The following is a 26,174-nucleotide window of genomic DNA, read 5'->3' on the forward strand; positions in this document are numbered from 1 at the left end:
CCCTCCCTTGCTAGGGGAAGGAGAGCTTGACCCAAGTGGGAAGGCTGATGCCCACGGAGACATCTCAGCCAAGAACTTCAAACTGCCGGGATCCTTCAGCTGGCCAGGAGGATCTGGCTGAGCCTGCCCTCGGGGGTCCTCAGGGGTCCCTGGCCAAGGGGTAAGTTCACAGGGATCCCTGTCTTGTCTCATTGTCTGTCACTGTACACTATACAAGGACAAAGGTTGACCCAACCGCTACGTCTGGGGCCTTTTGTGGGCCAGGAGTGAAACGGACACCTGTCGAGTGGGGCAGACACTCTTCCATGGGTGCAAACGCTGAGCGGTCAAGGGGAGCTCGGGTTGCTGGGCTGCACCATCCTGCTGGAGTTCAGTCCTATAGGTGCACGAATTCTAAGCTGTTTCGTAAGGAGAGCTGTACCTGTCTTCAGATATTGAGCGGAGTTTCTTAGCTTCTCGTGGCTACTGTGGTTTAAACAACAAGCATCGTCAGAGCCATGACTCAGAGCCTTTCATCCACAGTACGGCTTCCTTGTCTGAATCTGCTTCTGGGTCCACACATCTAAGCCTGTTTAATCAAAGGGGAAAAGCCCACTACAAACTCTGCCAAAATAAATGAGGTTGGGTGAGGACTGCAGGATACTTGCATACACATACAGACACACAAAGGAAATAATAATATTCACATTCAGATTTAATGTCTGCAACTTAAAATGCCTGCTGAAGAATAAAAAATATGGGGCGTTTTGTCATATTTTTTTTTAAAGCTCTTTACTGGAAGATACATCAAGATTTGTAAAAGTTAGCCCTCCTATTCAGAAACTGCTGATATTTGTTATCGTGAGAAGCTCAGGGCAAAATCTTAACAACCTTTGAAATTCTCAGCACACTTTAAATCATCCCAACAAGTTTGCCAGCTCAAGCATTGACGGAGATGCTTCCCGTACTTAAATTGTGTGACATTCTGGGAACACTTATTTGGGAAGGTCCAACCTCTGCCCAAGGAGGAAAAAGGACACTGGGCTTGGTCCAAACTGAGCAAAATCTGGGCAGGTCTACTGAAATCAACGGCGTTTTCATTAGTCATGACAAGTTTCTAGTGCAGAGAGGAGGCACCTGGCATCCAGCAGTGAAACGGGGCCGTTTCTAATCTCAGGTGCTTTTAATTCCCTACAGGTGAATTCCACACCGCACACTGGGGTGGACTTGTGCCACGTGAGATGCTCCCCATGTGTGGCCTTTCTTAGGGCAGGTCGGACAGGAGCCGAGTTTTGCGAACTGAGTGGTTTCCAGATTTTCAAACTTCAGGGAATTTACGTCCCAAGACATAGGACGTGTCACGCTTACAATTATTATTTCAGACCAAATTTTCATGCATTCACTTGGATTTGTGTCCTATGGCACAATACTGTCTGCTTTGTAATGTGGGCAACGTTTTGCTCCTCCAGACCAGCCGAAAGCCACAACCACCAGGTGTCGACCAATTGAGGATGTTTCATCCGGCAGAGTTCTGGTTTTGCCACCCATATAACAAGATTGTGAGCGGAAGAAATATTTTAATGCTATTCACAGTCTTCCAAAATTTTAAAAAAAGAAAGAAAATATACAGCTTAAGTCATTTGAGTTTCCCTTCATTGTTTCAGTCGGTTTCTTTTGGGTCAAAGCATAAACTAAGGTGAAGGAGCTCAGACTGAGAGAAACCGGGAAAGACCAATATCCCATGAGGCAAAACCCCTGTCAGGACAGCTCTGCTAGTGGATTAAAAGGTACACATAATATAAATCACCTGCCGTTTAGTTGGGTTTGCTCATTGTTTGACTCAATTTCATAAACAAGGAATTAAAAGTGAGCAAAAGTAAACCTGGAGTTTTTCCCTAATTAAAAAATAAAATAACCATTTGAATATCAGAATATTATCAGACAAAAACTCTACCCTATCTCTCCCGCCCCCCGAAAGAGCCGTCTTTGACTGCATATTGGTGGTGGTGGTATATTTAAATAAAATACATCTCTAAGTCCAAGGGAGTCATCAGTAGTAGCAGGGTCGGAAAGAACAGTCCACCTGTGGCTTCAGGGAGTTCGTGGTTGGGGTCCAGGTGGCTCTGGTGAGTAATTGCATACAGTATTAATTCCATTCTTCCAGCATGTTTATAAACAAGAGAACTAATAGGCCAAAGGGTGTATTAAGTCTTGCATACGACCAAGTGTGAAGGTTCTGGTCTTCAGCTTTCCAAAGTCCATGCAGCCCTTGAGCCAAATCCAAGAGGAGTCCCAGGGAGCGTCGCTTTCCTCGTATGGTGGCATGACCCGTGACAGTCCACAGAGAAACGCTGAGTCCCTCTCACTGCAAAGCCACAACTCCCCCCTCCCACACAGGGGGGGTCTCAGAGTCAGCTTACGTTCCAGAAACATCGGAGTGTGTGAGATGAGCCCAACGGGAAACGTTTCGGCAAACTGGGCCCATTTTCAACCAAGCGAAAATCATTCAAGCTTCCCAGCTCTTGTAAACATCCACGTAAATGCCACGGAAAGCGTCCGTCTGTGTCGCATCTCATTTCCAGTTATGCAAAGGGTGTGGGGCGATTGTCGCTCAGACGCTCCGCGGCGCCCTCTCGAACTCGTGGGTCCTTCGGTTCCTGCCTTTCTTGTTCTCCTGCAGGTGCTTCCACTTGTTTGGGCTCACCTGGGCGTTGGCCGGCCTCTGCCGCCGTTGCTTGCGGTCCCGTTTCCACACCTGCTCACAGAACTCGTCCATGGTGTTCAGGTTGGGGTGGTTGATGAGCTGCATGAAGTCCCTGTACCAGACTTTCTGGATGGGGGTCATGCCGTGGGAGGCCTCCTTGGCCCTGGGGCCCTCCCCCCCTGCCTCCTCCTCCTTGTGCAGGAGCTCCTCCAGGTGCGCCGTGTCGATGATCTCCAAGGTGACCTTGAGGAGGGTTTGCATGAAGCCGTGCTCCACCGCGTAGCAGAAGTAGAGCCCCGAATCCCTCCGCTGCAAACTCCGCAGGAGAAGGCCTTGCTCGGTCCGGATCAGGCGGTCGTTGGCTTTGATCTGTGGAGGGAGGGAGAGAGAGAGAGAGATAACGCCCCTGTTGAACTCCAGAGTATGAAACTTCATTCAGTGGTGGCAGCTCATTGGACGAGGCTTTCTATCAGTCTAGGCTATTTCTCAGGCCCTTTTGAACAGGAGGAGGAGGAGGAGGAGGAGGAGGAGAGGAAGAGCAGAGAAGAAAAAGAAGAGGAAGAGGAAGAAAGGAGGAGGAAGATGAAGAAGAGGAAGAGGAGGAGGATAAGGAAGAGGAGATAATGGTGCTCAGATAGTTTGAAAAATGAGTGCAGGCTAGTGTTAGAAACACTTTGTTTCACTTATTCTATATTTTATGGAATTATTATTATGGAGTTATGAAGTTTATTAATAACACTGCTGGGACGAGAGGCTTTTCCTACACAGCACAGACCATGAGCCCCCAGGGCGACTGAAGCTCCTTCTGTGACCCACCAATGTTACCACCCTCCACTTGAAAAGAAACTCTGAAGACAATACAAGCACTGATGTCGAGGGACAGACACACAATCGCTGCAAGGAGTGGATGCCGCTTCCTGTCCTCCTCCACACTGAGCCAGAGGGGACCTAATGACCAAAACCGTCTGTCTGAGTAGCTACCAACCCCCTGCTTACTCCAGGGCACCTCCAGCAGGGCAAATCCACAGCTAGGGTGGGGAATTCCTTTTCCTCCCCTCTCATCCTTTTATTAATGGTGTATAAACAACACACACACACACCACCCTGCAACGTCTATCAAAGAAGGGGGCGAAGTGCTCAGGACCCCTAGAGTCCCCCGCATTGGGAAGCTGCTCGCCCTGCAAAACGCTCTTTCGCTTCCTTTCGATCCCCGCTGTTTCCCAAGCAAAATTAAATGGACACGGAGACCGGTCCGGTTATTTGGATTAAAGCAGCCACGCTTTGCACTGGAAGTAATACATTTCATTGTGTTAAGATTTATAAATAGAACCCGCTTAATCGGGGCTTTCCTTAGGGTTCAGATCAAAATCGATGTTCCCATCCAGGCTGATGGGATGATGAGTTGAGTCGACGGGGAATGGCTGTGGATGATGGGGGCCTTGCCCAACACAGGCAGAGGATACGAAATATGCTCTATTGTGCCCCTCCCCCACCCCACGCTTCAAAAAATGAATCCAAGAACACTTGGGGAATCCAGTCTTACAACGTATCTATTGCCAAGCAACGAATGAACTCTGAACCCTTCGTACAAAATACGGGTTTCTGCCTTGTACAATTCCTTCCTTCCTCCTCACCTTCCTCTTCCTCCTCCCGCAGCTCAGGTGAGGCTGCCTAGCCTGCTTGGGGAAGGGGCTGCCTTACAAATGAGGCCATGATGGCGGAACCTGCCAGGCTGCTCCACCGCCTGCATTCTTACTAACCCCCCTGGAAACGCACAAAGTCTAGCCGTAGTCTGTGGGAGGAGGAGGAGGGGGGGCATCAGAGCCGGTGGCCGAGGGGCTTCCGTCGCACAGCAGATGTTAAAATGGAATAAATGAGCAGGTTTTATGGTGGTCCTTACAGGACACAAGATGCGAGGGTCACCTGGAAAGTCAGGTTACAAGGCCCGTAGCTCTCGTGGGGAATGTTCGCGGGGGAGGTTGGTGTGACTCGTGTAGTGGGAATCCAGCGGAAGAGAACAAGCAGTGCCAGGGGTCAGTAGATCATCGACTGGCCTTGTGGGTGAAGGTCAGAGATGAGCGTCCCCATTCTGTTTCCCCCCGAGTGTGAAGTGTGCGCTGTGGTACGTTCCCTGAACGTTGAAGAGCAGGAACGCTGCTGCGATGGGGGCCAAAGATGCTGACTGAAGCGCACAACATTGACAGGTTCAGTGTCGTCCGAGAATTTCCTGACCGTTTCGAGATGGAAGGTGAGGCTTTTCTCAACTGTGTAGTGACTGGAGATGAAACTTGGGCTCATCCCCAGACTCCAGAGAGTGCAATGGGGCCACTCCCATTCTCCTTCAGCCCAAAAATTCAAAACTCAGCAATCGGCGAGAAAAGTCTTGGGCCCCATCACAGCAGCATTCCTGCCCTTCAGCATTCAGGGAGCGCATGACAGCGCATGACAGCGCGCACTTCGCTCTTGGATGGAAACGGGGTGAGGAGGCTCATCTCTCACCTTCACCCATAACGCCGGTCGATGATCTACTGACCCCTGGCACTGCTCATTCTCTTCCGCTGGCTTCCTGCTTGCATGATGGTCATAGCCAACTTTCCCCACGAGAGCTACGGGCCTTTCTGGATAATCCCCGCATGCCGGTCTCAGGGGGAGATCACAGTGCAGTAAGGGATGAGGATGAGGGTGATGGAGCATCAGAGTTAAGGGGCCGTGGGACAGAAGCCCTGCCCTCACCTCTTCTTTCCGATCCTCATTTTGCCTCTGGAATTGCCAGTAGACCTGGGCGCGCTGAGATTTTGGGCTGCACTCCAGGAAAGTGCTGCTGTTTTCTACGCCGTAGATGATCTTCTCTTCCAGGCCGGAACCACTCGGGTTATCTGCAGAGAGCGGAGAGGAGGCATCGTTCAATAAGCCTGTGCGCACCCACCCACCCGGAGCCCTCTGCACGTGGACAGGGACTCTCGCCCCCGGGGGACACGGTCTGGGAACCAGAACAAAGCCAGGCCTTCCAAAGCAGCCACGGTAGAGAAATTGCGACCATTGTCTACATATACACGAGTGCTTGTGGGTACTTTTCTTCTTTGAAAACTAAAAATCAGCTCCTGCTGACTTCACAACCCCCCCCCCCCCGGGAGGCTGTTTGCCCCTGACTTGTCCCGGGGCGTTTTTCAGTCTCTTTTCCTAGGAGCTGACATGGGAGTTGCCACCAAATAAAACCTAGGATTTATGTTACTTTCCTCACCTCCAGAATGACATATAAATCTGGGGTTTTATGCTGCTCTTGTCAGCTCTGAGCTGCCACAGCTGCAAATGGATGGTGTTTGTAGAAGTAGCAATATTCATTCATTCATTCATTCATTCATTCATTCATTCATTCATTCATTCATTCATACATATGCATGTGCCACTCAATCCCGTGGGACTCAGGGCGGCTTAAAGCAGGGTGAAGGGCACCCTTCCCCCTGGGCCCACCAACCAACAATGCTTAGTTGACGGGACCCAGAAAAGGCGAATTTCTACATGATTCTCTGCTGCTCCCCTAAACTCCAGTCCAGGCCCTGGGGATTGATCTGCAAAACATGGCAGTAGCTTTCCTTGTCCAGCAGAGGGCGCTGCTGCCTTTGGAAAGAACGTTTCCCTTCTGAATGGGGGGAGGGGGGAGGCGAAAGTCGGGGGAAAAGAGACCAAGAAGGGTTCACAGCACTTGGCAGGTCACACAATCATGGACACACACACACTTGCACGGAAATCAGGCCAGCAGGATTTTCATCGTTATAAGGTAAAGAATTTGGGGCCGGATACAATTTCTTCCCTGTCGGTTTCCAGGGGACACAAACCGTCCGTGTGGGTCCAGCCTTGGGAGCCACATTCTAACTCACCGGGATGTTGGAGGTCTGAGCAGTGAGTGAGGGGGTCCCCGTTTCGGATGTCCTGTCGCCTGGTCCGCCTGCAGGAATCAGTCAGAGAGAGAGAGAAACACACACATTCATTTTGCATTTTGAAACATGAAATTAATGCGCTACCTCTGAAGCACCGTTGCTGTTGAGGCTGCTGCCATTGTGTTCCTCTTGCAAAAGACCCGAGACCCAAGAGCCCCCCCATTCGGCCCCTCTAAGTGGGCTCTTTAGGAAAAGAAGATAAAAACAGGGCGGTTGCTAGAAGCTGAAGGAGACTGAACAGAGGAGACGAAGGGAGGATGAAGAGGCTGCTGTGGCGGGACTGAAAACCCCCCGAAATCCTCTCCAGGAAGCAAAGGGCAAAGCTCAGCAATTCTCTCTTGTTTCCTGGAGAGCTTTTCTCTGGAAAGGAGCCCGTTGATTCCTAAACCAAACAAATGCACCGTCCCTCCTCTTCTCTCAGCTCCAGAAGAAGCCCCTTCCCCTCTTAGGGAAAGAATTATAAGACCCCCATATTATTAGAAAACACAGCTGAGGCAAAATGTCCGAGTGGGCGCATCCCACGGCAAGGGTGGCTGTGGAGTGGCCGGTCCACACTCGAGTTTGCCTGTATACAATGAGTTGTGTGCGTCCCTTTCAATCCACCTCACCCAGTTGACCCTTGTGAGCGGCCCCACGTCCGTGAGGAGAAGGGAGGCCTGAAATCTGATCAATAAATAAACATATAAACAAACAAACAAGTAAGTCGGGCAACGGCGCTTCTGGAAGTAATGAACCACCCGATATTGACATAAGAACAAGCGAAGGGAGAACTGGAACCTTGGCCATTTCTGAAAGCCGATGGTCCCATTGGGGGTCCTGGGCAGAGTCCCAGCAGCCCCCCACACACAGAGAATGCAGGCTGCCGAGTGAGGGGGGGGCGTGAGGGAGCCTTGGTCAGGTGACTTGCCTCTTGGCGGTGGGGAAGTAGCGGGAGCAGGAGGCCCCGTCCCAGGCGCAGTAGGGGTCCCTGGCCAGGCAGCACTCCGCGCAGGCTTTCCCATAGACGTCGCAGCGGTGCAGAGGGAGCTGGGAGACGCCGACCGCCGAGCCGATGTAGAGCTGCTGCTGCAGGGGGGGGGGCAGAGAAGAAGACTAGTTGGGTTTGGCAATACAGTATATATATATATATACAGTATAATATATTTAAGAGCTAGTGTTAGGGATGGCCACAAGAGGGAGCCAGAAGCGTGATTCCCTCTCTCTAGTTAGTTTACCTTTGTGACTATGCGGTAGAGCTGTGTGTTCAAATGCTGGTTGAAAGTATTTGTATGCTGAACAAGTAAGCTTGTAGTATTGTATATATATATATTGATAGTTATTGACTGATGTATTTGTGCATGACTAGGATTGTTCTTGACTAAGACATTTGCCAAACTAAATAACATTTTATATACTGAATGTATCTGGATTGTATTACTGAACCATTACTCGTATCTCTGGCCTATCAGCTGGGTATCTGCTAGGCCTCCACGTTTCCTCTGTGTATGTGTATCTCTGACTACTCAGAGATTACTCTGCACACTCCTCAATGCTTAACAAGTGGGACCTGGGAAAAGAAGGCTCGGTTTCAGCCGGGGGGCTGTCAGGCTCCACTAGAAACAGACTGGGGGGGTGGGAGGGAGGGAAAAATGTCGCTGCTTTAAGCACTGGTTAAAGTCACTCCACTTTTGGGAAAGCACAGAAAATAACTTTGCATTTTCTTGCTGGTAGGATCCCATGTGAGAAATGATAAATGTTCATGGAGAGAAAACAGAGTGGAGCAGAATTCGCACCTAGAAAGCCACATTAAGCCCTTTGAAAACTCAATAAATGTTTAAGAATTTCCAGGTTCTGTTTATACCTTACCTGCTTCGTGGAAATCTTCAGGGCTGAAACAGGGGTGGGCTCCTGAAACAAAAAACCCCAAAGAGTTGAAATCAAAGATGGTTTCAGGAGCTGCTCTGCTTAATGGGGTGCTATCTGGGTGCCTTGAAACATCTTTGCGTTGCATTTGTGGTTGCTATGGAGGCACTCAAAGGTTTGCAATTCCGTGTATCTTCTTAAGCGAGAGGCTGTCTTTACAAAGCAGGTGGGCAGGGGTCTCTCTGAGTCTCAGCAATGTGGCCTTGCAATAGTTTCAGGAACGTCTCCTGCCTAGCTCACTTGCCCTGGGGGAAAGCCAGTCACCCCCTCTGTTTCCACAGGGCTCGTCCCAAGGGGGCTTCTGGCAGGACCCACCCTGTGGACATGAGAACCTAAGAGGAGCCCTGCTGAATGGGGCCAAGGCCCATCAATCCAGCATTCTATATCCCACAGTGGCCCCCCAATTGTCCATGGGGATCTTGAGCAGAAAGAGAAGGCAAGACCCTCCCTTTCCCTGGACCCCCAACAAAAGGGGACCCTGCCTGCCTCAACACACATAGAGGCAGCACTTGGACATCCATCTCATCACCGGCTCAAGGTTGACTCAGCCTTCCGTGGTGGGTAAAATGACGACCCGGATTGTGGGGGCAACATGCTGGCTCTGTTAAAAAGTGCTAGTATGTTCTAAGCTGCCCTGAGTCTAAGGAGAAGGTTGGCATTAAAAAGTAAATAAAATCGAATAAATACACAAATATAACCGGCTCAAAGAGGCGGAGGAGCTGTCTGCTTGAACTGACTTGGCTTCTACCCTTTTGGCCTTCCAGAAATAGGGCAGAGGGGCGTAGTGCGGCTGAGGGCCTCAGAGCCAGGAGGGGGAATAAAAGCAGTCGGTCAGTCAGCCAACAAGTCAGTGTAAAAATCCCCTCCAATAAAGTTAAAGGATAAGGATGATTCAGAATACTACGCACAGGAACTATAAATGCACATAGATTGTAAATAGGAGGAATTTGACGTACGAATTATTGATTCCAACTGTATGTATAATGTTAAGGGCCATTAAAATAACCCTTGAGTCAGCTTTGCTCAGTGAAGGAAGGAGGAAAGTACTTTTAAATTACTATATCATTTAGATGAAATTAAATTTAAACTAATTGGATTTAATATTTTTTTGAAAAAAGCATTTAACTGAGTAGATTAAGTTGTAGCACAGATATCCTTCATCCTCCTCCGTTTCTTGCCACATCTTTCCAAGAACCCTGGACCAGTTTATATAAATAAATGAAGGTCTCTGTAGTCAACACTCTCCAAACTGGGGCTCTTTAACTGCTCTGTCATGGGAATCCTACAACAGCTGAAAAATAGGCCTTTCGCTGCCCCCTTTTCCTCGACAACGCTTGTAGAGTCAATTTTGTATATTATTTTTGGGAGGGAACAGATAGGCAGCAAGACCTTCAAACCTGCAGATGATTTCAATCGTAAATTGCAAACAGTCGTATCTGATGGCCTTTTTCTACATTCCAGCAAATTGAGGGGGGGGGAGATAGTGCACCCCAAAGCAGCCCCCCCTCTATCTCCCGGTATCTCCCCTCACCCGAAAGACGGCAATCTCTTCCAGTAAGACCTCCTCCAGATCGTGCCAGGTTTCCTTCGGGATAGAAACCACTTTCAAAATGGTCCCAATATCTGAAAGAAGGAAAGAAAGAAACAGTTTTGTCTACGTGTGACGGCTTTTTTTAAAAAAATTAATAGAAGTCTTATTTTCACATTAGAATTTGCACCTTTTGGAAAATATAGCCATAGATTTGAGTTTGGCAGTTTGGTCTTAACTGGCTCCAGGCCGACTCAGCCTCCCGTCCTTCCGAGGGGGGTCAAATGGGGACCCAGATCGTTGGGGGCAACTCTGTAAACCGCCTAGAGAAGGCTGTAAAAGCACCGTGAAGCAGACGGAGCTTGCAGTTCTGCACTCTAACCACTGAGCCACCGAGGCTCCATAAAGTTGGAATGTGTCCACGCATATTCTCATGAAACTCCCTGGTGATCCTTTCATAGCGTTGGTGAGGTCCAGTTCACCACCCGTTGCATATCAAAAGCCCTGAGCATCTGAAACGAAACTTTTATCCGCCTTGAGGACCGGCTGCTTCAGCTGAGTAATTTTCCAAGCACTTTCACGCCATCGAGTAGGTGCTTCCTCTTCAGATCAGAAAGCCTATGGTGCACAGCTTCATGTACAAGAGACAGATCTCGTGTCGTGAGTGTCTGCGTACGGGCAGACGGAGATAAATCACCTTTCTTTACTTCCGTATAAAGTTGCAAGCGCAGGTGGAAGCACTAAAAGGCGCATGATCCTCGCGCAAGAGTTCGTCTCAGCCTGTCAATCTAGCCCTCGATTCTAGATGCCGAAGAGCACAAGGGCTCCCAATTCAATGGAAGAACAGAAGAGAACATTCTTTATGGGCCGAGGGTGACTGGACGTTTGTCTCCTGTGCAGAAGCTCTCTGCGGACAGGCAAGGGACAGGCCGTTGATCATAAATCACGGTTCACAGAGTGGGCCCACGTGGTCAGCATCTATTGCAAGATCCTGGTTTCCTTATGGAGTTGACCTCCGGGAAGCCATTTCCTCCAGAGCAGCTCCAGAGAGCAACGCTTCCGGCCAGCCCTGGGGTCAAATGAGATCGTGGCATTCCACCGCCACCAGAAGAGGAAAGCGGCCACCAATTTTCCTGGCTCGAAAGGCCCTCGCGGGACCTCCCAGGGCCGGAGGGGCGTTTGCAGGCCTCGCGGGACAACCAACCAATTGATCTGGGCAGCAAAGTCCAATTGACCTGATTCTATTCAATCCTTTGAGCGGAACTGGAGCATGAAACGAAATCAGTTAAAACAACCCAAGCGATTTGTACCCGTTTTCTGAGCCGCATCGCCATTCAAATGACATTGCGCTAATAGACGTGTGAAAGTCATACAGCCATTACGTGTGTTTTCTCAGGGGGGGGGGAAACCCGCTTTGTTTGTTGAAATGTTTGCTTAAGTTCTCATGTTTAGCACCCTTTTATTTTAATTAATTCATCAGTCAAAGACCCCCCTCCCTCGAAGAAAAGGATCGGAGCATCTCAGACACTTTCAATGTTGTTTATTTAGTCCGTTATTGGTGGTGGTGGTGGGGAAACATGTTTGATTAAATGCTTTTAAAACAACAACAACATTTATGGGCCATTTACCAGTTCCTGCCAAGCGAAGTTTTAAAGCATAGCTTGTAATAACTAATAAAAATATACTGTGACATTGTGCAATGATTCCAATATATATTATTGGGAGAGAAAGAACTCAGAGAGGATGTGGCTCGTTAGAAGTGATAAAAATGGTTCACGTTTGCGTTGCTCCTCTTGTGGGAAGGAGAAGATTAAACAAGCAATATGCTGCTTGTTTCATAAATTGAACAAAGACCCTAAAGATTCTCTGAACAATTTGTCTACTGCAGCTGCCAATTGAAAACTGCCCCTGTTCCTTATTTATTTCTTTGTTGGATTCGTGATTCAGCTTTCTTTGGGGATTAAGAAAAAATGGTGTGCACAGCACTCCTGCCTTCGGTCTTAATGTGGGCACATCAGCCCTTCCTGGAAGGAGACAAATGGGATTTGCTTCGCTCCCTGCTCCTCTGTCAATCAAAAAACCCCACCCTGGTTCCCAGAAATTTGGCCGTGTTGCATTCCGCTTCCTGGCAGGCTTGACAAAGGAAACAGGTGAATAGTTACCTGTGCCGATGAACATGACATCGTACTGGCCGTCTTCTGCGTCCACCCGATCCACCACGATTTGTGTGAACTGATAGTCCAGATCCGTCTTGATCATGATGGGCCGGTTGTTGATGGGAAACACGGGGTTGTACATGGCCGGGTGGCTTCTGGCAAAGGTGATGACCTCGTCAGGGAGGTCCTTGGTGGAGTCGAAGCCCCCAAAGGTCTTGCTGGGACACTGGCGAGAGACCCCGAGGGAAGAAGAGCAGAGAGGAGAGTGAAACCTTGGACCCTGGACGGGGAATCAGAAGGCGGTCAAGGGAATGGTTGGGGCTGGCGGGAGATGGCCGGTGGTGGCAGCATCACTCCAGGTGGCACTACTTATTTCCTCCCTCCCTCCCTTCCTTCCTTTGTTGTCATGTTTATGTAGTGTATATTGAAGTGGTGACCCATTGAGGGCTGTATGAAACAAAATTTCATTTTAATGTATGCTGATCAGTGGACATTCAAAGTGACAATACAGTTATTCTACGTCTTAGAACTAAGTCTTCTAAAGAAAAATAGAAGGAGGGGGAGATAGAGATAAATCAGTTCTGTATATTTTATTACATTTATTTATTTGTTTATTTATTTATTTTATTAAGTACGTATTGGTGGCACACAAAGATATACCACCAATACAATATTTATATACCTGATACTAGTAAGAGAGAAACATTAGGACAGGGGACGGAAGGCACGCTGGTGCACTTATACACGGCCCTTACTGACCTCTTAGGAATCGGGAGAGGTCAATAGTGGACAGTGTAAGGGTGAAGTTTGGGGGGTTTGGTGATGATACTACAGAGTCTAGTAGTGAGTTTCAGGCATCAACTACTCGGTTACTAAAGTTGTATTTCCTGTAGTTGAGTTTGGAGTGGTTTACTTTGAGTTTGTATCTGTTGTGTGCTCATGTATTGTTATGGTTGAAGCTGAAGTAGCCATTGACAGGAAGGAACTTGTAGCAGATGATTTTATGGGCTCTGCTTAGGTCGTGTTTAATCTTTCTAGGCCTAGGGATGGTCAGTCTAGTCGTGAAGGGTGTTCTGTTGTGTGTGGAGGAGGGGAGGGCTCTTCACTAAGTGTTGTTAGTACTGTGATAGCCGATGTTTACTTGAGCAACATTGGCCCTGTTCGCATCCACTGGTGACCCTCAAAGCTTCAGACCAGTCGTGGTGAGAGGCGCAGGGGGGTCCCTTCCGGGCAGAACTGGGCCGCCCCATGTCAGCACTTGCGCAACGAGAACTGCGGCGTCCACTTTCCCAGGGCCCTGTGGCCCCTTTCTTTGCTGAAGGGGATTCCACACCGCCCACCCCAATTCTCCAGAGGGAGAGCAACACCGATTGCGTGCATTGATTAGGCAATGATTAATCAGGGGACGTGCGTGGAATGAACGGAACAAGGAAAGCCATTCAGAAGTAGAAGGTAGGGACCAGGCGGTTGAAAAGCCTTCCTCCAGAGCTGTTCAGTATTTTATTTGTTCAGTGATCGGATTTTATAATTTAAATGATCCAGCTTTGTAGTTTGCAAGCAAGCAGAGGAAGTGTTAAAAGTTATAATGAGAGCAACGTGGGACTTCTCCAAGTGGGCATCTCCCCCTCCAGTGAAACCCCTGGACCTCGGTTCTCGTGTCTACCTGAAATGACACAACCGCTCTGGGTCCATCTATGGACTGACTGATCTACTCTGCCGACCGGTTCTCCAGCCGAGCTTAACTCGTTGTGCCCAGATGCTCTGGTCAAAATGGTTCCCATCATCCAATGACGGACAGGGGCCTGCAAACAATACTGTGGAACATGGTTGTCTGTGAAGCTGCTGTGGGCTTAGCAGAGAGACCACAACTGGGGTAAAAGCAACAAAACCAGCATCCAATCACGTCCATGCTGTTGCTAGGACAATTTCTGAATAACTCCGTGAAGAACCTTGAGTCACGCTCGGCTCCGAAAGGTGGGAGGCCTTGAACTGTTTATACAGAGTCAAATTAAAACCAGTCAACTCCTTCCGATGCACCAGTTGTGCACGGCAACCCTGGTCCAGGCCCAGCCACGGACAAACTTATTTCATTTAAATTTCAGGCCAGTTTTCCATGGGGGAAAATAAAAGTATTTACTGGAAAAGTTGGGCCCGTAGGAGCCCTGAAGGCAAAGGGTGGAAATCGGATTGCGAGAGCAGCAACACCTCCACGGACCTTTCAAAAGAACTTCTCTTATATAAAATATATAACTTGTAGGGTTATGGCCTTCCAAAGGATATCGCCCTGCCTTTAAGCAGGCGACATCCTAAAGGATATGATTTGAACAGGGGAGCAATTCCCCCATTCCGTTTATTTCAGGTTATTCCTAATGTCCCAGCTCTACATGGGGCTCCCCTTGAAGAGGGTCCGGAGACTGCAGTTAGTCCAGAATACAGCCACACGAGCTGTTGTGGGTGTACCTAGGTAAACCCACATCACACCAACACTCCGTGTGCTGCCCTGGCTGCCAATCAGTCTCCGGTCACAATTCAAGGTGTTGGTTATGACCTATAAAGCCCCACACGACTCAGGGCCACACTATCTACGGGACCGTCTTCTGCCACACACCTCACAGTGACCAATAAGAGCCCACAGGGTCGGCCTTCTCCAGGTCCCATCGACTAAGCAGTGCAGGTAGAGAGCCTTCTCTGTGGTGGCCCCGGCTTTTTGGAATCAACTACCCTCCGAGGTCTGTGCCGCCCCCACCCTGCCGGCCTTCCGAAAGGCCTTGAAGACCTGGCTCTGCCGACAGGCCTGGGGGACAGGGGGGCGCTGTGAGAACTGACATGTTTTAATTCCAGCCTAGACATGATTTGATTGGGATGTTTGATGGTTTGATTGTTGTGATTATATTAAGGGTTTTATATTATTATTAATTGTGGTATTTAATCATTCTATATTGTTTTTATTCTTGCTGTAAGCTGCCCTGAGATTCTTGAGAGTGGGTGGCATACAAATCTAATTAATAAAAAGGAAAGAAGGAAGGAAGAAAGGAAGGAAGGAGGGAAAGAAAGGAAAGAAAGAAAGAGAAAGAGAGAGAGAGAGAGATCAGTACGGAGAAGCCATCCTGGCCCCACTTACGGTTCCTGGGCGAGGGTAGGGGACCCTCCCTTGGTAGGGCACCCACTGGTAGTTGGGGCCGTCTCTGTGGGCGTAGGGGCCGAGGAAGACCCTCCTCACGTCGGCCATGCTGTACATGCAGACCGCTGAGCCCTTGAAGATGTTGCTAGCATGGGGGGAAAGCAGAAGAAGAAGAAAGAACGTTGAGCCATTCCGTTCTCTCCGTGAAGAAGGTCTTAGGCCCACCGTCCCTGTGAGATCCATACGGATGGAGAGTACTGCCCTCATTTCTATGCGCCTGCTGCTTTGATGCTTTGGGTCTGGTTCCCCTCCCCCACCCCCAGGGAAAGAGGCTTCAATGCTGAGATTCCTTGAGTGATGGAAAGCCCCGCCCCCCATCGACCCCAGAAGGCTCCAAGGAGAAGACGGGTGCTGCTTCCAGCGTGCTATATATTCCACCAACGTCCCAAGCAAGAGAGATCTTGGCCATGTGAAATTTCTACCAGAGGTGGACAGCAGGCAGGATGGGGTGGAACACAGTTCCACCGGCGGAAATGAAGATGCGTGCGCAGCCACTTCCTGGATTACTGGTCTCGGCTCGGCTCTTCTTTCCCCCCCCTGCTGCTGCTGCTGCTGCGTCTGCGCTCCTTGCTTTTTTCCTCTTTCCTCCTTCCTGGCCTCGGACAAGCTTCCCTCTCTCCTGCCCGGCTGCCCTCCAGCCTCACGCGGCCACCTCCCACCCGAGTGCCAGCAGAAGACGAGGGTGGAAGCGGCGCTGGCAGTGTTTATGCTTCTGGCAGCCCCCATTCGCCCAGCTATGCAGCCTGAGGAGGGGGGGCCACCCAGGGAGGAGAGTGCGGGAAGCGCGAAGCAAATTGTCACCCCAGCGAGAGACACTGGTAAGGTTGTAAGTCGAGGACTTAACAGTTCACTTGAACAATGTTGATCGTTCAAGCCACTCCCACCTGGTCACATGGCCGGAAAGCCATTCCTACCCAAGTCACATGACCACTAAGCCACGCCCACAAAATAAGCCCCACCCACAGTGTGGCAATAAAATTTTTGGCTGCCCTTTACTGCCTCCAACATCTGTCTACGGCCCGTGAACCCTTTTGCACTGTCCGGAATCTTTATGGCTCTTCATGGGAAAACTTCCGTTCCTTAGCCGTTCCACACTCGCTGGATTTCTCCTGGTTCAAAGCCGAAGAAAAAGCCCCCCTCCCTTCCAGGCCCCACCTAGCCAAGAAGGCATCTCAAAATAGCCCCCCCCCAAGAAAGCTCCCCCTGCTAAGCAGAGCAGCACACACCGTACCTGGAGGTGGTAAACACTGCGTAGATGATGGGGTTTCTGGGATCCTTTGAGTTCATCAGGAACACGTCCTCTGTCAACCGAAGGAGGAAGGAAAAGCAACTTAGAGCAGCTCAGTTCATCAACGAAACACACGACCAGCAGCTGACCAGGGAATAAATGTTGCATTCGCAAATCTGGCCCTGACACTTACGGAGTTCGTCAAAATGGGTGTCGATGCCATTCGGTCCGGGCACAGAACACATCAGCCGGGCTTTCAAGAAGGTCGTCCACTTGTTGACAAGACTTCTGTGGCCACCAAAGTCGTTCTGTCAAATAAAGAAAATTTCACACCGGAATTTTAAGAGCCTCCTGATTGTCTCAGCCCTGATTTCGACATCGAAAACGACAACTTTGAGCCTTGTGCAATATCCCCGTGGGAGATGGAGGAATTACCCCCCGGGGCAAACACAACACCGGAGCCCGAGTTACGGACCGGAGTTTTTCCCTAAGAGGAATTCTCCAGCGGCTTTGCTGCCATCAAGCCAAGTGGAGTAGAATTAACACAACAATTGGAAGACCACATGAGCTGAATAAAGGAATGAACAAATAAATATTAGTCAAGTAAATGTAATTATTATGGCCACGAGACTTCAAAGGGACATTATATTGTTTATAAGGCCCCTGGCATGGTTTTTACCTTACAGATCTGTCCTATTCTGGCGTGTGTGGCTTTCCCAGCATGCTCCCCGTCTATCGCGTTTTCTCGGAAGAAAAAATATATCTTGTCATCTTCCGGGTTGTCACTTTCAGGGATCAAATGAGCCGTGATAAACCTGGGATCTGCAAAGGAAACGCAAAGTATCAGGAGTTTGCTTTTATATGGAATCTCTCGGGACTATTGAATGATTGAATGATTGATTGATTGATTGTTAGAGTTGAAAGGGACCATGAAGGCCATCGAGTTCAACCCCCTGCCCAAGCAGGAACCCTATAGTACACCAGTCAAGGGGCAGTTCAATCTTGCGATGAGGGTCACAATAACTTTTCTCCAAAACTCCTCGAGTTTTTGGGCATTTTCTGCTGTAGCCTTTCATGAACTTCAGAGTTGAGAGGAGACCGCTCGGCTTCTGAAGACGGACCCGATGAAAGACCTGGAGATTTCGCCTCTGGAGCTTGATTCCCAGAGTATAAAGCCCATCACTCGGCCCTCAAGCCCAACGCTGCCCAACTTCCTGCAGGTTTAACTCTCCTTGAAAGTTATTTCAACCACAATGGATATAAATGACCTGGGAAGCAATGGGGGGAGTTTTCAGGAGCATGCGATGATGCTTCATATTCACTTCTGAAAATTGATTTTACATTTCCCTAAGAAGACAGCAAATACTGCAAGATGATTTCAAGTGTGTGGGAAAATAAACATTCTTTTTGAGGAGTTCGCATCTCATTAATTCAACTTTAAGTCTGAGAAGAATCTGACTATGATTTAAGCAGGAAGGAATTAAGGGGGGGAACCTCTGTGTACACAAGAGGTTTTTTTAAAAAAAGAATCTATTATAAATTGGATTCAATTCTTATAGTAGGAATATAAATAATATGATTTTCATGGCTTTATATGGGTTTTTTTCCAAGTACGAATTATGTCATTCTTGATGTTCTCTCACCTTGCAGAGTTCTTCTTACCCAACCAAGTTACATCTTCAGGGCTTCCTGAAAGCTTTTTATAATGAGAATTACAGACAACTGGTGTGCAACAGAAGAAAAGAAATGAAACCCATCCTTACAGAAGGTGCATTTAATCCCTTATGTGCGTTGCAAACAATGAAGAGTCCTTGACTTCCGAGGACCTCTGCATAGGATTGCATTTTTAGCTCTGACCTGGCTCTTCTCTTGCACTTACAGAAACTTATTGGCTCGCTTAGTGGCCCTGTTTTTCCATCTGAGGTTTATTCTGTTTGATCTTGACAGGCTGTTGAATGTTCTAAGCAACCTTCCCTCCAAGTTCTGGCATGTGGTTTGTAGAAAAGATTGTTTTGCGCATTTCAGGAACTTTTAAGAACATTCTCCATCGTGAAAAAGTCTTACCGTATTTTTCGGAGTATAAGGCGCCCTTTAGGTTTTGGGGAGGAAAGTAGGGAGAAAGAATTCTGCCCAGCAGGAGGTATTCCTCTGGCTAGTGTCCTTAGTCTGCTCAGCTTCAGGCCACTTGTTTGCTGGTTTTGAGCAGGCAAGGGCACTTTTTAATCCCCTGGTTGGGGAAAAAACAGCCGCTGAAGCCCACCTGATGGTCGAAGGCAGGGGAAGCGCAGTCACTTCCCTCGCCAGCACCTCACTAGGGCTGAAAAGCAGCTTTGGAAAAGGCACATTCGGACTATGAGATGCAGGCAAATTTTCAGCCTCTTTTAGGGGAGGGGAAAGTGCGTCCTATACTCCGAGAAACATGGTAAATATTTGATGGTTTCTGTTGCGTCTCCCTTCAGAAGATCACAAAAGCAACAGCCAGCCAAATAAAACCACAAAAACGAAATCCATTATAAATAATAACAGAAAACCTTTTTAGTCATTACAGAGTCAAATAGAAAAGAGAAATAAAGCTAAGATCCACAACATTTCTTTTATCTGGACTTCTCTCTCATCAGGCCAATCAGATTATTTGTGGGGATTGTGAGTCTTCTGCTCGGCTACCAAGAACTTTTGGTTTCACTCCCTCTTTAATCGCTCTCTCTCTCTCTCTGTGTGTAAGTGACAAAAGTTGGTTACAACAGGAGTAAAAAGTCTCCTTTGACCTGCCAGTTACGCATCTGCCCACCAACCACACCAGACTGTGGAGAAGACAATTAAAGAAGAATCCCCACAATGAGGCCATGCCAGAATCACAGAGCTGGCAAACGCTTTGCCCTCCCCGGCTTCCATCTGCGGAGAAGTCTGCTAAAAATAACAAAGGTGGTTTTTTTTAAAAAAGCCCCACCAGCCCCATTTATTCCCACATGACGGAGGATCCTGATCAAAGGCGGACGGAGCCACCGGCCACTGCGGAGTCCTCCCAGCCCCAGGGCAGACGGTGCCCATATGAAACGCTGGTCTTGCAACAACCGTTGACGGGACAGAGAGAAAGGCCAAGAAAACAGGAGGAAAGACAAAAGTGAGACACAATTGTTTAGCACTGCAGCACGGCTGATGCCGCAGGGTGGTGATGATGGTGACGATGATGAAGATGGTCAGCAGATGCCACCTGGTCCTTGCCAAGGGTGGGGGCAGAATGTCCCACTGGTGTTGCTCTCTAACCACATTTCTCTACTTTATCTAATAGTAGGTTATGATTATTTTATCAAATGCCTTACTGAAGCCCAAGTAAATTATATCGGCAGTATTCCTGTCTAGTACAATATGAAAAATCCAACTGAAATCAAAGATTGTTTCCAGGAAATGTGAAGTTGAAGCATATTAGAACTTTCACATTCACTCCAACCACAACAAGGAACAGTCCTAGCCCCTTTTGTGTTCAGAGTATCACGGCATGACTCTTGAGGAAAATATTCCAATATTCAGGAGTTATTTTCAGATTTATTCTTGAGAAAAGTCCTACTGAATTAAAAATTGCAAACCACCAAAAATAGAATTGCCAAGACCACATTTGTTTGCTTGGAACAAACAGTTGTAGTTGTGAAGGGGGGTGAGCGTAATGTACAATTACCATAGCTAAAACCCCTTGCTAAATTTAGAGTGAGGGGAGACTGTGTACGTCTTTTAAAGTAAGGTACGCATCTTTTCTTTTGTTCCCTGGAAAATTGACAAACGCAAAACTCCACATTCAGAAAAGCCCATTAAGAGGAAGGAAAGGCGAAAATGTTGAGCTGCAGTATATAATTAGCCGTTTCCAAGGCCTTTGTTCTTAAGGAGAAAACAATAGTTTTGATTCTCTGTAATGACTAATTATACGAGGAAGTGAAAAAAATGAAGTGTGAAATTATATGTAATTCTCCAAGTAAATTAGATTCCTTACACAACAGTCCTTCTTCTCAGCTGCGCAGCCTGTGGAATTTTAAGGAGACAGTTTCCTTTTCCAGCAAGGAAGGACAAGAAGGAACCCGAATTTGTGCACAGAACTTTAAAGAACTTGAGCTGAATCTTCAGGAGGGAAAGACCGCTGGATTCTGCATGCGATTTGGCTAATTCAGTTGTCCTAGTATAAACTTCTATGCCCAGGTAGTTCAGGTAGTGTTTCTCAGTGGGTGCCACTAGATAGTTCAAATCCCATACATACATACACACACACATACACACACACACACATACATACATACTTACATACACACATAAATTTGTCATCTAAGAATTGAGGGTGTGCAGACAATAGGGAAGAGGCGCCCCGTCCTAGACGGGAGTGGTCTGTATATGCCAACAAATGCCAACTGATTTTCTGTATATGCCAACAATGTTCTGACCGTCTCTTTTCCCTTCACCCCTGCACGAAATTATAGTGGCACAGAGAAGACACGAATGCCCCAAAACAGACCAATAAAACAGACATCCACAACTTGAAATCCAGAAACACCAATTGGGACACAGCTCTTAAAATTTAAAATATGGAACGGAAGAAAAGCAAAAGGACCTGAACCAATAGCAAGGGAAGGAGGCCACCCAGCTCCTGCAAACCCAGCCTCTGCCGGAAACTTGGCAATCTTTGAAATGAGCCAGGGTGGGCACAGCCTTGCCGGTTGGTTCACTGACCACAGCCAGCAGTTCGATCCTGACCGGCTGCAGGTGGACTCAGCCTTCCCTCCTTCCCAGGTGGGTAAAATGAGGACCCAGATGGTTGGGGGAGGCAAGAGGCTGCTGACTCTGTAAATCACCCAGAGAGGGGCGCGAAAGCACTGTGAAGCGGCATACAAGTCTAAGGGCCGTGATGGCTCTTGCTAATGGTTTGCCTGAATTATGTGCTGCAGAAGGGAGGCTGCAATTTCTTGACTGGAAATGAAAATGCTTAGAAAGTTCTGTTCACTTCTTTACCTGGGTGTTCAACCCTGGAAGATCATCAGGAATGGGAACTACTGGCACCGCTCCTAAATAGACTGAAAACCAGGGTGGGGTTGGGTGGGGGGAAGTGCATTTTGTTAGTACTATGTACATAACTGGTTGGGTTTGGCAATATATAAAGCTCACAATGAATGCTTGTATGACTTGAAGTACTATGGCTTCTTTAAGAGTTAGTGTTGGAGATGGCCACAAGAGGGAGCCAGAAGCGTGATTCTCTCTCTGTTATTTCTCTGTTTAGTATTGCTGATTGCTGTAGTAAGAACTGTGTGTTCGGTGATGGTTTATGTATTGGTAAGCTGTACAAGTAAGGCTTGTAGTATCGTTAATGTATTAAGAGTTATTGACTGATTTGACTGTGTATGACCGGACTGTTTAACCTGACTACGATATTTGGTAAAGTAAAGACTATTTTATACACTTTAATGTATCTGGTTTGTATGACTGAACCATTACTCGTATCTCCTGAATATCTACTGGATATCTGCGGGAATTCCATGTTTTCCTTTGTGAATGTGCATCCTTGATACCTTGATAACACAATCCTTAACCCCTTCACGTTGAACAATAATACAAAACTGAACTGGATTTGCATCAATAGCTGAGTTCCTGAAGGGTTTTCACATAAGGTGGAATGTGGGTGGGGAGCACGAAATACCTCTACACCTGTCTAGATATCTGAAGTATTTCCACACCTGTCTTAGACCCGATTCTTTAGTTCTCAGTCTTTCATTTTCACTCCCCTCTCAGATATATTTTCTCTCTGCTCCTTGTAGACAAAGACAGCTACAAAACTGGGATCACGTTGAATATATTTTTGTGGAGCTTATAATTAATTTTCGCAGCTAGTGTAGACAAACTTGACACAAAATCTATTAAAGGAAGATTAAATCCACAGTGCAGTAAAGTTTGAAATAAGCTCTGCCTGAATTATTTTGTTTGGCTTTTATTTTTTATTTTTTACACTAACTTGTCATGTAACTGGAATTCATCACAGCACAGAAACAACAATTGGCAGAAATGAGCACAAAAAAATAATCTTCATTACCCTTTTTGGGTATTCAGTGTTTTTGCATCAATTATGACAGCCCTGCCTGGTAGTCATGTTGACAGAACGTGTAATTTCCAATTTAGTTTAGCAGTAAAAATGTGAAGAATAAACCTCAGCGTTTTAACTCACAGTGTCATTATTTATGGATGAATCACTTGATTGATATTGTTAATTTCCCCCATAAATGAGTAAGTAAGCAAGTAAGTAGGTAAGTAAGCAAATAAACAAGCAAACCATCCATCCATCCATCCATCCATCCATCCATCCATCCATCCATCGAATAGATTTTTTTTTTAATTGGCCAAGTGTGATTGGACCCACAAGGAATTTTGTCCTTGGTGCATAAGCGTTCACTGTACATAAAAGAAAAAGAGACATTTGTCAAGAATCATGTGGTACAACATTTAATGATTGTCGTAGGGGTCAAATAAGCAATGAAGAAACAATATTAATAAAAAATCTTAGGATACAAGCAACAAGTTACAGTCATACAGTCATAAGTGGGAGGAAATGGGTGATAGGAATGATGGGAAAAAAACTACTAGTAATAGTAGTGCAGACAGTAAATAGTTTGACAGTGTTGAGGGGAATTATTTGTTTAACAGAGTGATGGTGCTCGGGAAAAATCTGTCCTTGTGTCTAGTTGTCTTGGTGTGCAGTGCTTTGTAGTGCTGTTTTGAGGGAGTTGAAACAGTTTATTTCCAGGATGCGAGGGGTCCGTCAATATTTTCCCTGCCCTCTTTTTGACTCATGCAGTCTACAGGTCCTCAATGGAAGGCAGGTTGGCAGCCATGGTTTTATTCTGCAGTTCTGATTCTCCTCTGAAGTCTGTGTCGGTCTTGTTGGGTTGCAGCATCCATCCATCCATCCATCCGTCTCTCCATCCAACTAACCAACCAACCAACCAGTGGGGTCAATATGGCCAGAATTACCCTGAGAAAGAAGGGAAGGGGACCGAGTGCCTCCTCCTCACACCATCCATCTTCCTGTCACTACACACCCACTCTTCTTCTCCTTTGTACTTTAAAGGTGAATGATAGTTCACAAAATCTGTCGTGCAGACGATTCCCTCCTGCATATTCTCTGAAACGTGTAACACTCTCACCTATTTGTGGGTCCTCTGACAGGGGTGAGTTTTCGGTGTTGGCACTTGGGGTGTTGGAAACAACTAGGAATAGTTATTAAGTTATAACAGATCCCACAGCCAATGGGGAAGACTTTTGCAAAACAACCACAGCCACAGCAACAACAGCCACCCCCTGCATTGCAGCCCAATTCTTTGGCTGCGTGGAGGCTGGGAAGGAAGGAAGGAAGGAAGGAAGGAAGGAAGGAAGGAAAGAAGGGGTTATTTTCTCTAACGTGGAAATTTTATTCCTCTAGGTAGGTAATCACACCGCACTCTTCCACTTCATTTATCTTGCTCTTAAAGTAATTGGAAATACATTCTCTTTACAAAATCGAGACAAGCTGTGCGAGGAAGGAAATAAATCACCAGAGGCCTCGTCCTGACAGCGCCGTTGTGGGTGAATCTTCCTGGGCCGTGAATGTGCAGGTGATGCGCAACTCCCAGCTTCCACCTCCGGATCATAATGGAAAAGTCTCCCCCTCCCCCCACGCAACCTTCCTCTTAGAGACAGTATCTCAACTTCTTCAGAGCTCGCTTGATTGGCCCACCCCCACCCCCCGTGTCTTGTTTCCACCGTTTCCTGCGATATGTTTCCTCTCCGGTTCCCTCTTCTCGTCTTTTCATTCCCGTCCTCTCATTTCCTCGTGGGACCCTCGTGGGAGCCTTTGATCTCCTTGCCAATCAAGACAACACAGTCCGTGTGTATTTGCACACAAGAGGTGGAGCGTAAGCACAGCCTGCAAAAGGGGCTTTCCAGGAACTCACCACAAAACAACGGAACAGGAGGTTTGTTGGTTGGAGGCACCGAGTGGGGCGAGGGAAGAAACAGCTCCATCGGATAAAAAGCAGGTGTTCGGCATAGACAAGACCTTGCAGAAGACCCTCACTCCCTCAAAGACCTCGGAAGACTCCTCATATCAAGTGACCTCAGAGCCAGCAAGACCCCTGCAACAACATCGCCAAAAAGGCTTCAGGAGTTGTTGACCTCATCCTACGTAGCTTCTGCTACGGTCATCTCACACTGCTAACCAGAGCATACAAAACCTTCACCAGACCAATCCTTGGATGCAGCTCATCCCTCTGGAACTCTTGCATAGCGTGAAAAGAAAATAGGCGACCAACCAGGAGGGCACAGAACCGAGCAGGGGGACTAACAGGCATAAGAGGGCGCATAGGAGCGGCACCTAAAGTTTGCCTTCCCACAGAGGGCCAGCCGAGGACGGAAACCTCCCACCTCTCACTTCCTGGGGTTTCTGATCCACGGTGCGTGAGGTTGCCAACAGAGGAAGGGGGTTTTGTAGGGGTGGGGGTGGGGGAAACCCTTCACTTTCCCCTGGTGTGAATGGAATAACACCAGACACAGCCATCTTACTGGGTGCACGCTGCCTTCAAGACTGGCCAAACCACCATGCAGATGTGATCCAGATTTAGATGGGTGGGTGGACAATGTTGCTGAGCTGCCAGGCCCATCTGTCTGCAGATGGTGTCTCTGGGAAAGGAGCTCTTGCAGGACAAGGACCATTGGGGGAGAATCAATGCCAAATGCGGAAAAGGGAAGTTTTCCCACTGAGCCTTTGGCTCCGTTCCGCCACAAGGGAACATGGCTGCAAAGTGGCTACCCAGAGAACCCAAGCCACCATCAAACTGGGTTTCTAGGTCCAGACATGACACGGTTTTTCCTGTCCACCCATATTCTGTACCTTCTGTAGCTGTTGCTTCTAATCCTGCTCCTTCATGCAATTAATGAAAAGCTTAGCGTTTTCCCATCATTTCCCCAGAAGTGCAGGATCTACTTTTGTCTGGTCGACTGAAGATTGCAAGGGTTGACGTACTGGCTTGTCACTCAAGCCTGGAATCGTGGTTTGAGAGAAAGTGAAGAACTGGACTGGCCCAAAGTCACCCAGCGGGCTTTCATGCCCTAAGCGGGGGGCAAGAACTCACCATCGCCTGCTTTCAACCACCAGAAATCTAACCCATGTTTAATTGATTTAATGAGTGCTTGTCCTTAGCTATTATTAAAAGACATTTTCTGTGCCCTGAACCTTGGACTACTAGTTACTATTACTACGTTTTTGGCCCCCACAGAAAGATCTTATTATTTATTATTTATGCGTAGACTCTGGGCGGCTTACAACACAAGAATAGATACAGATGGAAACACGGAAGAAACCCAAATGTTAAAACTCATCTAAATCTAATCTAAAAACCCCAATTATTTAAAAAAAGAGAGAGATCTCCTCCTAGAACGACCGACTGAAGCAGCTGATTCGATTCGTGCCTTGCAGGAACTCTCCAGGGCAGAAAAACCTGATGCGACAACATTTCTCTGTCCCAGCACAGAAGCGGCAACACACACTCCCACCACAGA

At 47.7% G+C, this 26,174-nt stretch overlaps 1 protein-coding gene across 2 annotated transcripts in view; it reads right to left on the bottom strand.

Annotated features, from left to right (window-relative positions):
- Positions 1 to 676: 676 nt before the first annotated feature.
- Positions 677 to 26,174, bottom strand: part of SEMA3A (semaphorin 3A) — a 103,513-nt gene continuing 78,015 nt past the window's right edge. For both annotated transcript variants that reach the window (XM_070754933.1, XM_070754932.1), the window contains 11 exons: positions 17,296 to 17,438; positions 16,810 to 16,924; positions 16,620 to 16,689; positions 15,329 to 15,473; positions 12,214 to 12,433; positions 10,055 to 10,146; positions 8,467 to 8,508; positions 7,529 to 7,686; positions 6,562 to 6,629; positions 5,417 to 5,559; positions 677 to 3,052 (listed from right to left, as the gene is read on the bottom strand). In XM_070754933.1, the coding sequence (XP_070611034.1) occupies positions 2,591 to 3,052; positions 5,417 to 5,559; positions 6,562 to 6,629; positions 7,529 to 7,686; positions 8,467 to 8,508; positions 10,055 to 10,146; positions 12,214 to 12,433; positions 15,329 to 15,473; positions 16,620 to 16,689; positions 16,810 to 16,924; positions 17,296 to 17,438 (1,658 nt within the window). In that variant the 3' untranslated portion in view covers positions 677 to 2,590. The remainder of the gene's footprint in view (positions 3,053 to 5,416; positions 5,560 to 6,561; positions 6,630 to 7,528; positions 7,687 to 8,466; positions 8,509 to 10,054; positions 10,147 to 12,213; positions 12,434 to 15,328; positions 15,474 to 16,619; positions 16,690 to 16,809; positions 16,925 to 17,295; positions 17,439 to 26,174) is intronic.

This window comes from Erythrolamprus reginae, chromosome 6 (assembly GCF_031021105.1).
Source record: "Erythrolamprus reginae isolate rEryReg1 chromosome 6, rEryReg1.hap1, whole genome shotgun sequence".
Lineage (NCBI taxonomy): Eukaryota > Metazoa > Chordata > Lepidosauria > Squamata > Dipsadidae > Erythrolamprus > Erythrolamprus reginae.